Genomic DNA, 14,504 nt, shown 5'->3' with positions numbered 1-14,504 from the left:
ATAGTATGTGAAATTTTGTTCCTGTAAATCACGAAAAACATTAATGAGCTAACATTTGCTGCTATTAGAGTGGAATCAGACCATTCATTAAAAAAATTAAGAAATTCTATTAAAAATATGTACATTATTTAAAAAACCATTTGGTTTTTTATAAAAAACACTTGGTTTAAACCTAAACCATGGTTTAAAACATCCAACACTGTTGGTAAGTGCTATGATGTCATGCACTCTCAGTCAATAGTTATTTTCACTGACATTTAGCATTATACATGGTAGGTACTAAATAAAGCAGTACACCAACTATCATTTAGCATATACAGGGCAGAACCTACAAAATCTGTACACTTTTAGATGTTGCAATAAGAACAAAAGGGACCGAGCTGAACGTATGTAAAGCCAGAGCCGTCAAGAGGGGATGGTAAATGGATGGGGAGGGAGGGGGGAATCCCCAGGGCCTGGACACCAGGGTGGCCCGGTTACATTCCAGAACTTTATAATGTGTGGATTTACCCTGAAAGCAGGATGAAAATTACAAGTCTGGAACCCTTAAGTTATGAAATATGATCATATAACAATAACAGTCGTGGCCACTTTAACTCAAGGTAACTTTGTACAAGCAAATCTGCCTGGAAGAAAATTATACGACACTACAATGAGAGAGAGAAAATACACGTATCTATAAGATATTATATTTCATCTCAAATGATGAAGAGGCTTGGTTAGGTTAAAAACCTTACAAGGCAATGAAATATCTGCCGGCCATGACATGTGGATGTTGTGTGAGAAATATATTTCAAAATAAAGAGTGGAACAGCTTCTGTTGCAGTCAGTACCTAATATTTATGTGCGCTCCTTGATTTTTCTACTGTGTTCATTCAGTTTTAGCGTGTTACAGTGGTCACAACACATACACACACAGCAGGTGAAGCATAATCATGTTATATATGCGTGTGTGTGTATTTTTTTTTCAGTTGTCCCCAATTTGCTTGGAATATTAATGAAATGACCTGTAAGTACAAAGATCCGAAATCTCACGAAAGAAACAGTGGTGTGTAACGCTGAACATGCAAATGATATAGGATAGCTTAAAAAATATTTATTAAGCGACATATTAAACATACATTGAGTCTAATTTTGTTAAGAGTTAGAAATATGAGAGCAGATTGGTTAAGCTTATTGATAAGTGCCACTTTATATTTTATCTATTCATTTAAAACTGTAAGTCACGTAAAATGCAATGTGCTAAATAGACATATATTAGGTTCTCGAAAGCAGGAAGAAAAACATTAAAAAAAAGGAAAATGAAATAGATAAAAAATGTCAGACAAATTTATTTAATATTGGGTCTGTGTCATTTATCACAGATGAAAAACTAAGTAAGGAGGCAAATAATTTGTTCCAAATTCTGACAAAATTATTTGCCACCAGACCCTTAATTTCGCTCTATGGCCCTGATGCCCAGATCCTGTCTGCTCTTCATAACTACCTCCTCCACCTGCTCCCCTCACCTCAGATTTCCTTGCAGCACTACCCCTAGGTATCTATAGCTTTTGGACTCACCTATCACTTCTCCCCTCCAGCAGTAGAATCTCTCATCAACCTTTTTCTTGGTAAATATAACCACCTTTGCATTGCCCACATTTATCTTCGTGTCATTGCTTTCCACCCGCTCTTCCAGTCTATCCAAATCCTCCTGCAACCCTCCCTATATATACCTCACAGCCATCCACAAAGAGCATCATTCACACCTACATGCCTTCCCCTGTATCATTCACCATGAAGGTGAAGAGCAGTGGACAGAGCACACTGCTCTGCGGCCCCCTCAGACATCTCATCCTCCACACGTAGCCTCTGTGTCCTGTTTTTAAGGAACTCACCAGTCCTCTATCCCTTACGACTGTCTCTACCTTCTTCATCAGTTTCGCATGAGGTACCTTGTTGGACGCTTTTCCAAAGTCAATAAAACAGGCATCTATTGACCCCCTGCACCAAATCCTCTAGTCTAAAGTCAGTTCATAAGCCATGTCCAGCCATAACATTTAATACAAAAGCAGTAGTGCAAGCTAGATGCCAGGGACTAATCACCTTAAACATACTTGTATAAATGATAGAAATAGAAAGTGAATAATGTAATGATTTCATTTCAAAATAGATTATGGTCACTTCTATCAATACGATTCAAATTAATACTATAATGCTAATAAAGATAAAATGTTGAAATGTTTCTTGGAAAATTTAACTAAACATTCAATTACTAATTATTTTATTATATTGAACGTGAACCTCTTCTCCAACCTTTATAATCTAACAAAATGTGTGTTTATGTTTTATAATTTGATTGACTGACAGGTTCTCACCAAAATCGGATCTCGTGAGGATGCACTGCATGGGATGTTCTGTGGTGTGTCTTGTGGTCGTGGCTCCTGCCTCGTAGCATGTTGCACACAAGTCGTAGTCGTAACAGATCAGGCATTTGTAGCGGCGGCCACGGAAGTTCCCTTTCAGACATGAATCGCAGCTCACACCTGTTAACAAGTGCAACACACGTCAAAGAAGAAGTATGGAAAACTGAACTAATTGGCAGGCCATGACATATAACCTGTGGGCTGAATTCATCCTTACTAATATTATAAATGTGAATGTGAGTCTGTTTGTTTGTTACACTTTCACGCGGAAACTACTAACCGATCATCATGAAATTTTGTGTGCATATTTTCAAGGATATAGTAAAGGACATAAGGACACTTTACACACACACACACACATATAAAACAATATTTTTTCCGAAGGGCAAAAAAATTGATATTGGCATGTATCATCGTCCAATTTGAGTGAAATTTAATGCCATCTGTTGTATCAATAAGTCAATAAAATAATTCGCCAATCTAATACTATAATACCGGCTTTCAATTCACTATTCAATTTGATATTTTTGTCACCGCCAAGCAATACTTAAACTTTTTTAATTTTTGATGTTAGGTGTCTATTTTCTTCGGTGATGGTTGATTGGACGTTGATGCTGAAGGTTATATTTTACTTTCAAGATAATTTTGTAATTTAGTAAAAAAATTATGTGGATCTTATTACTCAAGTTTTCCCGGACTTGCAACAAAATTTAAATAGTGATCAGTGGTTGTGCGCAAGAGCAATTATGGTGCCAAAAAATTATATTGTTAATAAAATCAACACTTATATTTTAAAAGAGGTCCAAGGGGAAATTAAGGAGTATTTGTCAATAGATACAATCATGGATACAGAACAAAGCACTTCATATCCTGTTGAGTTTTTAAATTCACTTGAACTTTCGGGTGTACCCTCACATAAAAATCAAATGAAACTAAATGTACAAGTTATGCTTATGTGAAATCTGGTTGCTCCTTGACTATGTAATGGTATGAAGCTTCGGATCACATAATTGGGGCAGAATATACTTAGTGCCACTATTTTAACAGGTGTCGGTAAAGGAGAAAGTGTTATCATACCTCGAATCCCAATTACCCCCACTGATCTACAGTTCCAATTCAAAAGAGTTCAGTTTCCCGTCAGGCTTAGTTTTGCTGTTACCATCAACAAAGCACAAGGGCAAACATTGCAGGTAGCAGGGGTGCATTTAGAAAAGCCATGCTTTTTCCATGGTCAACTATATGTAGCCTGTTTGCGTGTGTCCAATGCCCGAAATTTACACATATTTGCAACGGACAGAAGAAAATATAACATAGTATACAGGAGCATCCTAGTATAATACTCTGATTTAAGCTCTTTTAAAGAAAATTAAATTTATTATATGTTATTACTTTGAAATTTTTAAAATGTATTTAAAATTATTTATTTATTTAAATAGTGAAACATATTCCAATAACGCATCTTTTCAGTATTTTAAGCTAAATTGTATGTTAGAATTTTTAAATACTGATGATCCCAGTCATGCAATAAAAAAAATCAATTACCATACTTTTTTTGCAATGATCTTTGATACTTATGTTGACATCAATGCGAGTGAAGCCACATGTAAAAGCTAGTACATTCATAAAACTATGTGCCAAACAATAAGTAGTACTGAATGTAATTTTGGTCACTCAGCAGAGAACTCAGAGTTTGTTTTAACATTATAATTTACAATGCTACGATGCATTAAAATACGAATATAAGTGATGTCAGAGCAATAACGAAATTTGTTAGTTTATAAACGTGTTTAGAGCATCAAGTTGTATCATGACACACGTACATGAAACTATTAGTTAACTAAAATAATTTAAGAGCTCTATATGTAGGAAAATTAACCAAAAAAATGCTCATATTATTTTAGTTCAGTAATAGAGTTTCATCTACATGTGTTTTCAAAGTTGATGCATTCCTAAGTTTTCTAGTCTTGAATCACCTTGGAAAAAAAAACACAGAATAACTTCACAAACTTTTAATTCTATTTCTGATTCAATATTTCTACTGAAGTTAATATACAAACTTACATTTAAAAAAGGTACTTAACTTGATGTTGGTTGTAGGATTTTTCTACATGATTTAACCAAACTTCAGACTTTGAAAGAAAAAAAAAAAAACACTTTTAAGAGAAAATTTAATTTTGTTCACTGAGAAAAATTAAACAAAACTACGCCATATCTACCAAGTTGAAAACAATTATCAAAGAGAGAAAAAAAATCCTGTCTACTAAAGATGTGCAAAAATAAAGCAGTGTTTCAAAAATTTAGATTTTTGGACCTTTGTTATTTTATTTTGTTTACATGAATGTCAATGATGCATAAACCTAAATGCACAGATGACACCAGCCACAATTACACTATATGACTGACTGGGGTTATTCCTCATTCAAACTAAACAGGTTTTGCAAGTTCTTCAGAATTATAAACTTTTATGCTTTTCTTGTGATTGGCTGGTTTAGCATCACAAACCAAAGCTTTAAAGATTGCCCAAGTCATAAAGCTGCAGAAAAATAAACAGGCAAATAAAATATATTAACTGATATGTTTTGTGCAAGTGAAAGGTGATACAGAATAACAGTGTAGTATGATAGCTTTAAACATGCAATATTGTAGACTTCCCCAATATGAACATTATGAGTGACACTAGATGCAAGTAATTGATTCTGGTTGATCTGGCAAGCACTTCCTTTTTAATCTGTAAATGTTTTCAAATATGACTACCTAAACTATTTTAACTGTGCTGGTAACCATGCTGATAAGAGACGGGAAAGAACACAGAAATATATATTAACAGCTAATACATAAAACAAATTACTGAGCTAACTGCATGGTTTGCAATACACTAAAGCTTTAACATAAAAAAATTATACTAAATATATGATAAATACAGAAATAAATTTATTTTAAAAAATCATATTTCTTGGCCTATATTTTTACAATTAGTTAACTTAAAATCTTATTAAGGAATTTTGCATGAACTAAAAAATATTTTTTTGTTAAGGACTGTAGATATCATTATACTACCTATATTTATTTCTAATTCATTAAGATATATGATGATTTTTGTAAAAATTCAACTATAAGCAAAAAAAATTATAGAAAAAAAAAATAAAATATTTTAAAAAATAAACAGACTAGCTGATTGTCATTCAAACAGTCTAAATAAATAATTATATATTAGGCCTACTCTTAATTTTATTAAATTTTTTTTTAATGCTTTAAACCCAAATTGTTTCAAAAAACATAAGTAATATTTTTATTAGCACATGAAATAAAAAAAAAAATGTTAGCTAGTCTTCCAGTACTTGTCAGTGATATGTAAATACCTAACCTCTCGGTAAGGAGCAAATAAACTTATACGAAACTCGGACACAAAATCTAATGTAGAATTCTTTAAAATAATGCAGAGTGGGATAAATATATGAAACGTATTAATTTTAGGGAAAACCAATAATAAATTTTCCCCTTGTTAAAAACTAACTACAATTCTGTTTAAAAAGATGGTACTATTGATCTCAGGGCTATCCAAACAGGTGTACGAAACGTGCCACATGTAAATGACTCAATGTTGAACCTTTGACATTTCCCCCTAGACTGGAATTATCAACCAACGCCTGCATTTTTTAGATTATCCTTCATTAGGCGAGTTGAGAGTGAAATTTTAATACGCACCAGAAATGTAATGAAGTAAGCACACATTACACAATGTAAATTTAATAGGTTGAAAGTCCAATAAGCATGCAGGCAGAACTTTGTGTAGCCACAAGCTGAAGTCGTCACAATGGCGGACCCATGGCAAAATCTAACCATATATAATACCTTTTGTGAACATCAGTACATAAGTGTATTAGTGTACCAAAGTAAGCTTTATGGCAGTGACACTATCCTAGAATACATTTTGTAAACTTGAATAGTCATAACAAGATATAATCGCAACTTTAAAAATACCTATAATATATTAGCCTGGAAAATTGTGTTGGAACAAATATGACATCAAAGATATTTAACATTTTGTTAGTTGTCTAAAGTATTACGAACGTGGTGCTATTCAAACTAAATGTTGCAGTCCAATAGATACATTAAAAATAATAACAACAACCTGAAACATTTTAAAAAACATATTATAACACTAAGTATATGTACACTTTTTTTGCTTGCTTAAACAACAGAAATCAGCCAGTAAATACTTATTACAACAAACCTTAACATTAATAGCTGATTAAATATTTAAGATTTAACAGTAAAAATTTCATCACAAATTTTTTTTATTCAACATGGTGTTGAATACACAGGTATGTAGGCTAACAATTTCTAGGGTCTTTACAGTATACAAACACTGTGCTGTCTCTACATTTCAATGTTAACCAAGGATTGTCAAAACTGTAATGAGTATTTTTTAAGTTATCATTACTTATTTTTATGACCCTATAAATTATAAAGTATTAAAGGATAGTTTTACTACTACAAAGTTTAGTTTGGCACACCTATACACTTAGTACATCCCCCGATGTTCACACAATTTAATATATAATATACGGTTAAATCCCACAGGTCCACCATCTGTTCCAATCGACTTACATTCTATTCATGAAACTACCCCTACCAAATGCAGTATACTGAAAGCCAAGATGTTTACACATAAAGAAAATAAAAACTTTTTGGTTCATCCTATAGATGTACGTAGATTTCTAAGTACCTACTTATTCTGGAAATTTTCTGGAAACTATTATTAACTTCTAGAACATTTTAATGACTTAATGTACATAACATCCTATATGTTCTCCAACACTACAAAATTAATTATTTAACATTTACTCATATTTCATGTATGTAGCAAAAATGTTTCAAATGTTTTTAATTCTATGCATCCAGCATTGAATAGCTTAGAATGAATTTCATAATATGCCTACTACTGAGGTAGATATGTATTTTTTGACCTTCAAACACTATTTTTCATCCCTTGCACTAATATGTGGTCATATAAAACTTTGTTTTGGCCAAAGGTTTAGGATGATATTAAGATAATAAAAATAAATTTAAACATATTTGATATTGTTTTTAATTTTTTTTTGTCTTTCAACCCTCATTATTTTCACCCATTGCATTAATGGTTGAATAAATAAAAATTTACTTTATACAAAAGTTTTCAACACTATTTACAAAGTTTCAAATAAATAAGAATAGATTCGATAGTGTACACGGTATGCAAGCTCTGTTTATTTTTTTTATTCCAACCCCTGGTTTTTTCAACCCATTGCAGTAATGGTACATCTTAAAAAAAAATGGTTTCATAACTAATTTAAATTTAATTTTTAGAAGTTTTCAATTAATTGTTATAGATTTGATAGTTTACCTGATAAGGGAATTAAGAATTTTAATTTACATGTAACCTCTTGTTTTTCCCATCCTGTGCAGCAATGGTTGGTTCAAATTGGTTGGTCAAAAATTATTTCAGACAAAAGTTTAAGATAATATTTACAATGTTTACAAACAATTTGATTGGATTTGATAGTGTACCTACTAAGGGAGTTATGAATTTTTTTGTCAATCAACCCTTTTTTTCAACCCCTTGCAGTAATGGTTGGTCGTATAAAAAAATTATTTCAGACAAAAATAGCAGATAATATTTTAAGATTTTACAATAAATATGAACACTGTACTGATATCATGAGATTCTTCATAATTATACCCCTGTTTTTTCAACCTCTTGCAGAAACTGTTTTTATTATCAAAAATTGTTTCGGACAAAAGTTGCAGATAAATACATATAATATTTACAAACAATTTGAACAGATTTGATAATATGTCTACTAAGGGAGTTATGAATATTGTTTGTCCTCTAACTCCTGTTTTCTCCACCCCTTGCAGTTATAGTTTTTTATAACAAAAATTTATTTAAAGAAAAATTTTTTTTGCATTGCTCCTACGAGTTATAATACATTCAAATGGATGCCATATTTGTCATATTATGAGTTATAGCAATTTTTCTGTTTTTCAAAAAAAAAAAACACCCTCTCCGTTTCTACCCTTTCGTCGGATTGTAACAAATAATGAACTCAACTGAGATTTTTCATTACACGTTATCAGTTTGGAAACAATTTGTGTAAAATTATCGCATTTATCATGCCCATAAAATATATAAATATATATAGATGCATATAAACTTTTGAGTTGATGATGGTTTTCGGTCTATGGACCATGAAACAAAAAAAGTATATAAAATTTTTCCAGAATACACGCTACAGTAACGGTTACAATTGGTAGTCTTTCTTCTAAATCTACCTTAAACACAAAAATACAAGAAAAAAATTTGCTCAACAAGCATCCTATATAACAAGCTGTCTCAGTAGAAGGTTAGGTCTAATAAAGCAAATTAAATTTCAAACACAGACCTCTATAACAAAATTGTGACCTTTATGATTAATCATGATTTCTATTTTGTCAGTAAACTTTAGTGCCAGAATCACCGAGATATATTTTTTAAATTCCAGTGTTCAATTCAACTTCCTCTCATTAGTTTAAAATGGTAGAAATTAATGATTGGTTAAGCCTGCCCCACACGACACCCATTTCCTTAGCAGTTTTCATGTAATTTTTATGCTAGCGCGCCTGCTCCCGTATGGGTAACATTTCAGCACCCTTCCAAGGGGTCTAGCTCTGGGTATAAAAGTTTTCATAACCGAAGTCTTAGCCAAAACCGTAATAGAACGTGTTCTATTTTTCTGCTATACCCACGAGCTGGAGCCGTCAAGATGGCGGACCCACGTGTTGCAATATAACCCTGTATATAGTCTGTATTGTCAACAGTAAGGGACGTAACAAATGTAATGGTATGCCAAATGAAACTTTATAATAGTAAAACTACTATGGAATATATTTGTTAAGCTGAAATTGCCACAGAAAGAAGTAATCGGAAATTTTAAAATACGTTATGAAAATACGTTGCAATTTATATTACCCATTATCTCCTATCACATTCTTAGAAGTTGCGGTAGCGTAGTGGCGAAGGGCACGATGGCAGCGATAATAGGGTGATTTTGAATGTGGTTCGAATCCTCATCAGTTCAATTTTTTTTTAGTTTTTTTTTAAATAACAGATAATTAAATTGTACATACTGTGCTTTCTGCAAATATAAATTATTATAATTAATTTATGATATAATATTATTAACTACATTTAGGTGTCTCAGTCCATTGATTTTATTCATAGTACTACGTACCTAGATTTATTTTTACTTTTAAAAAAGTAAAGTAAAATCACATGTTCACAAATAATTTAAACCAAAAGTTAATTTTATAATTAAAACGCCAACGTTTATTAAGAAACGAGTGTCCATAAATTAATAATGAATAAACTGATACTTCATAGCGACACACCTGTGAGGGTAAAAAAATACATGCAAAATGTTTTTCTTCGCCGAAGATTTAAATTTATTACGCGGTATGTGCGTGTTTATTTGTCTCCCTGGGTTACAAAAAATATTAGTTACAATTCCTCTAATTATGTAGTTAAATATATAAGTAATTAATAAATCTTATATATAACATATATGAATCGGTAGCATTTTTTTACTATTACAATGAAATTAGCTTGATTAACTGTATAATTAAATTAATATTAGAATTTAAACCGTACATAAACTACATTTAGTAAATCCAATGTCCCTTGTATCATTTAAATTAATATATTTTTAGATTTTGAAATTAACCTACAACTTAAAAATATATTTGTAATTCCAAAATTGCTCTTAATTTGTTTTTAAATACTAAACCAATTTTGTTATTTATTTGCAAATGAAAAATATAAGATAAAATATCAAATAATATTTCCGCAAGTTACATAATTTTTAACACAAACAGGTGTAACTTTCACTTTTTTTTTCAGTATTTTGATAAGTTGACTACGACAGGTTTATCCTCCCCTGATATGTTTGCTTTGGTTGGCAACTGCGTTGGCTGGTTTTCTGTTAGCATTCTAGGTATCGTGTGTATGGAGTTAAGAAATCTTTCTGCGGTTCTGCTATACAAATTTTTATACCCATGGGTATAACAGAAGTTATAGCAGAAAATGGGCATCGTGTGGGGTGGGCTTTACAGTCTCAAATTCAACATAGCCAGTAGCAGATATATAAAATAAGATACTAAAAATTTAATTTAAGCTATTTGAATTCTTTGTCATTCAAACTGTATTTTTTTTTATAGTTTATTGTGTAACTCGTCCAGAATATTTCTGCTCAAATTTTCCAGAATAAACAACACAAGAACCTTAAACTTTATTCACAGACACCACATAAATTTAAATTTATCTAGAAAAGCTCATATTATTCTGAAGTAGCAAAGCTCACACAAAATTAATTTTCCATGGCTCCTTACAGTAGAGTGGAATAATATTGAGATATTAAATTGTTTCAGTGGATAGACAGCTTGGTAATAAAATAATTCTGCAAAAGAGCCAATGACATCCTCAGGTGTAAAAAATAACTGCTGCTTAGTGTGTATTCAGCAATGCATTTTGAGCGTATCTCACGTGGTTAACTGCTACTCAAATATCTCTATGTGTGGGAATAGAAGGTTAAGTGAGATAACCCAGTATAAGACTACAGAAAGCCAAATTATTTAGACAAAAAGGGGAAAAGAGGGGCAAGTGTAGAAATAAGGAGCCAATGTGTCGTGATGTACAGAAACCTACCTTCTAGACAGGCAGCAGCACAAGAGAAAGTTATTAACAAGCAAAAGGATGTTCAATCCATCTTCATACTATTTCTTGGGAATAAGAAAAAGATTATTCTATAGTATTATAGGTGCCAAAGATTAGCCACAAAGGGAATAATCAGTCTACACATTATCAGTTTACTAGACTTACTATCTAATTTCCTCAATTGCTTTGCGATATTAAAAATAGTTTTTTTTTTTACATGAAAACACTTTTATTTTTCCACGGAAGTCCATAATTAAATAACTTCTATGTGATTTTCATTAAAATCTTGGATGATAAAAAAATTATTTAAATTGGTGCCAACTGGTTATAAATAATTTTAATTATTTATAAATAATTATTTCTACTGGTTTATATGTACGTATATAATTTTTTATAATTCCCCCCCCCCCCCCCCCCCCGCCCGTAAAATTAAGAAGTACCTACTATTTGTTTTTTATTGAACATTTGGTACCAACATAAATTTATAAGATACTCACCAGCCTTGTACATTCCATAGATATGTTGATTTCCTTTGTGATAGGTAAATAGTGTTGAATTAAAATTAGTTACTATGTGACTATGCACTATTTTTTTTAAATATTTCACCAAATTCATTGTGGATCATGTATTTATTCAATGAATGATAATGTTTGCACAAGTTATGATAATCATTTACGGTAACTCCAAAAGAAGTGTATTTTTGTGTATTTTCAAGATATTTTACTTTGCTTTTAGTTGTGTGACTATTCAGAGAGAGGTATTTTTTGAAATATGCTTCTTTTCATGTTAGGTGTTTGCATATCTAAGTGACAATAACTGAAGTGAAAGGTTGGTTATGTTAGGTCAGTTATGTACATTAATACATAAAATTATTACTATTTAAATTCTCTTTAAATGTGTGTTTTTATTCATACTATTTCTGAGAAATCTGCTAATAGTGAAAGGCTTTAACATAAGGATTGGCCAAATGCAGTGCGCACTGATCATGTTTAGAGTTATGGTCGCAGTAGCAATTACAGGGTGTTGAAAAGTTGTACATTAAATAGATCCTAGGTAGGGGACCCCGATAATTTTTTTTTTTTTCCCCACTGTCCTTTTGGATTTTACAGATTGTCCCTGTTGGAAAGTTATAATTTATTTATTTTTTTCTTTGGGGAAAAGGAAACCGAACAAAGATGTGCATTTCCAGTCGTTATAAGACCTGTGACGTTGCGTGGAACATGTTCTGCGACACCTGTCACTTAGCAGTCACACACAGCGGCTTGGGTGTAGTTAAACTACCTTCTACTGAATCATGCATTGTAAACTACTTATAAACTGTGTGTCTCTGAAAGCCACTTTTTAAAGTTATACTTATTTAGCCGCGTTATGAAAAAAAATATATGAGAGTGATTTCTTACGGTGCACGCGCACCATGCAACAAAATTTTTACAGGATGAAAAAAAAAAAAAACTTTACATTCAAAAGAAAAACATTACATACAAATAAAAATTATATGTCATTTTAAATCTTATATTTAGTGATTGATGTTGAATCCTGGTCTTTATCATTAAAACATTTATTTATTGTGAATATTAGTGATATAAATTGTGTTTGAAAACTTTTTCAGTGTTTTTAGGTGTATTTATATCAGTAAGGTTATGTTGCAGTATATATAATTTATTTGGTTTATAAGGTTTAAATAAATTCATTATTATTTAATAAATAAATGAAATTAATAAATTAGAATAAACACACAGCATATAAATTTTTATTAGGCCTATAGGTTGATTTATTGAAAATAATTTCAAATATAGCGGCAAGATTATTATTACCACTATAAATAAATACTAATAGCAATTTTAATATATTTTCTAGGTTTTAATTATTTTCACCCGACAATTTGCCTGGTCTTTACAGCACTAACCACTAGGTATCAAATTTTTAGAATCCCTTGGAAATTGGAAAGTGCTATTTTGCAAGAAAATCAAGCATTATTAGTACCTAGAATCCCAAAATACCATTTCCAGATTTTTTTCCAGATGTGCTCTTACCTTCAAAATTTCAGTTATTCTGTTTTTGAATGTATGGTATACTGTAGAGGAACAACTCATAAATAAATATTTAATCCAAATGTAGATGTAGGTAAACATGTATACTGTTCAAGTTTTACGTAAAGATATATATATATAAATTTATTAAATAATTTATGAAATGTCACTGTATGATTGTATACAAAAAGTCTGCTGGAAGCATTTAAAAAATAAACACTACAGCTGTTGCATTGAACTGTAAAGTTTAACTGATGACCACAAATTGGTGAACTCTCACACATACTTTTGGAGACAAACTGAATTCCTACACCAATGCAAAAAACAAATTATGCACAATACTGCCATTTATGTTTGCTTGTCATCCCACAACGAATTGTGACTGTTTTGAACTGATTATTTTGACAGATGTTGATAGAAAAAATGAATTACTGTAGGGTGGCATTAAAAACTTTACTGCTGAATCTAAATGAATGTCTTAACTTTGCACCACATATTGTGAATGCTAGCATTCAACTAAAGGTACGTACTTATTTACTTAAGACATAAAGTATGTGCCACATAAATTGCAAATGAGCCTTTATTCTTAAAAAAGGGGGAAAATGTGTAAATGTCAAACATAGCCTAAATGCAAATTGTGCTAATAATTAACATATAGGTAAAGAAATAGCAAAACATTCACTTAACATTTCTTACACACACAAACTTGGCCTGTTTAACACACTAAATATGTGAATTGTGTCTTTGCACTAAGTGCACGTGAGCAGAAACTAGAGTTCTATGTTATTAATGGTAACTTAATAAACGCCATTTGCAATGCCCGCAGTAAAGAACAAAAATTAATATGCTAAATTTGAACACAACAAAAAAAAAACCAACCAAAATTGAATATTTCATACTTGTCCACTTAACTGTTATCGGTAAACATCCTTGTTTCGCTACGTAACATACACAGCAGAATGCCAATTAATACGTCAACGATAGTGCGATACGGGAAAAATACAAATAACATTTCCTTTAGTTCTATTTATAATCCATACCATATCAGTGCAAGAATCATACACATGCAAAATCCGAACATACCAAATCCATTCATACTACGGTGCTTTGCGGTATACTTTATTCAACGAAGTACGTAGACCATTCTCTGACCTGCGAACCTACTATCCAGCATCACTCACCTTCATGACGAGACATTTCAGTGACCGAGCAAAGCTCAAAATAGTTTACTGTATTCGCTTTTTTATTTTTTCACAGTAGTTTTTAGCCAATATTTTGAGACGAAGTTAACTTTCTGATTTCAATTAAATCCCATTGAAGATGATTTTCTAGTACACC

At 31.3% G+C, this 14,504-nt stretch overlaps 1 protein-coding gene across 6 annotated transcripts in view; it reads right to left on the bottom strand.

The window, feature by feature from the left end:
- LOC134530623 (E3 ubiquitin-protein ligase KCMF1-like) overlaps positions 1 to 14,470 on the bottom strand; it is a 56,714-nt gene extending 42,244 nt beyond the window's left edge. For 4 of the 6 annotated variants that reach the window (XM_063365621.1, XM_063365623.1, XM_063365624.1 and 1 more), the window contains exons 1-2: positions 14,348 to 14,470; positions 2,358 to 2,525 (exon numbers count right to left, since the gene is read on the bottom strand). In XM_063365621.1, coding sequence (XP_063221691.1) covers positions 2,358 to 2,525; positions 14,348 to 14,363 — 184 coding nt within the window. In that variant the 5' untranslated portion in view covers positions 14,364 to 14,470. Of the gene's footprint in view, positions 1 to 2,357; positions 2,526 to 14,249 lie in introns of all 6 variants that reach the window. The other 2 variants (XM_063365625.1, XM_063365622.1) reach the window with 2 other exon arrangements.
- Between the last annotated feature and the right edge of the window lie 34 nt (positions 14,471 to 14,504).

This window comes from Bacillus rossius, chromosome 3, assembly GCF_032445375.1.
Source record: "Bacillus rossius redtenbacheri isolate Brsri chromosome 3, Brsri_v3, whole genome shotgun sequence".
Taxonomy (NCBI): domain Eukaryota; kingdom Metazoa; phylum Arthropoda; class Insecta; order Phasmatodea; family Bacillidae; genus Bacillus; species Bacillus rossius.
This window is presented reverse-complemented; position numbering and strand designations above follow the sequence as displayed.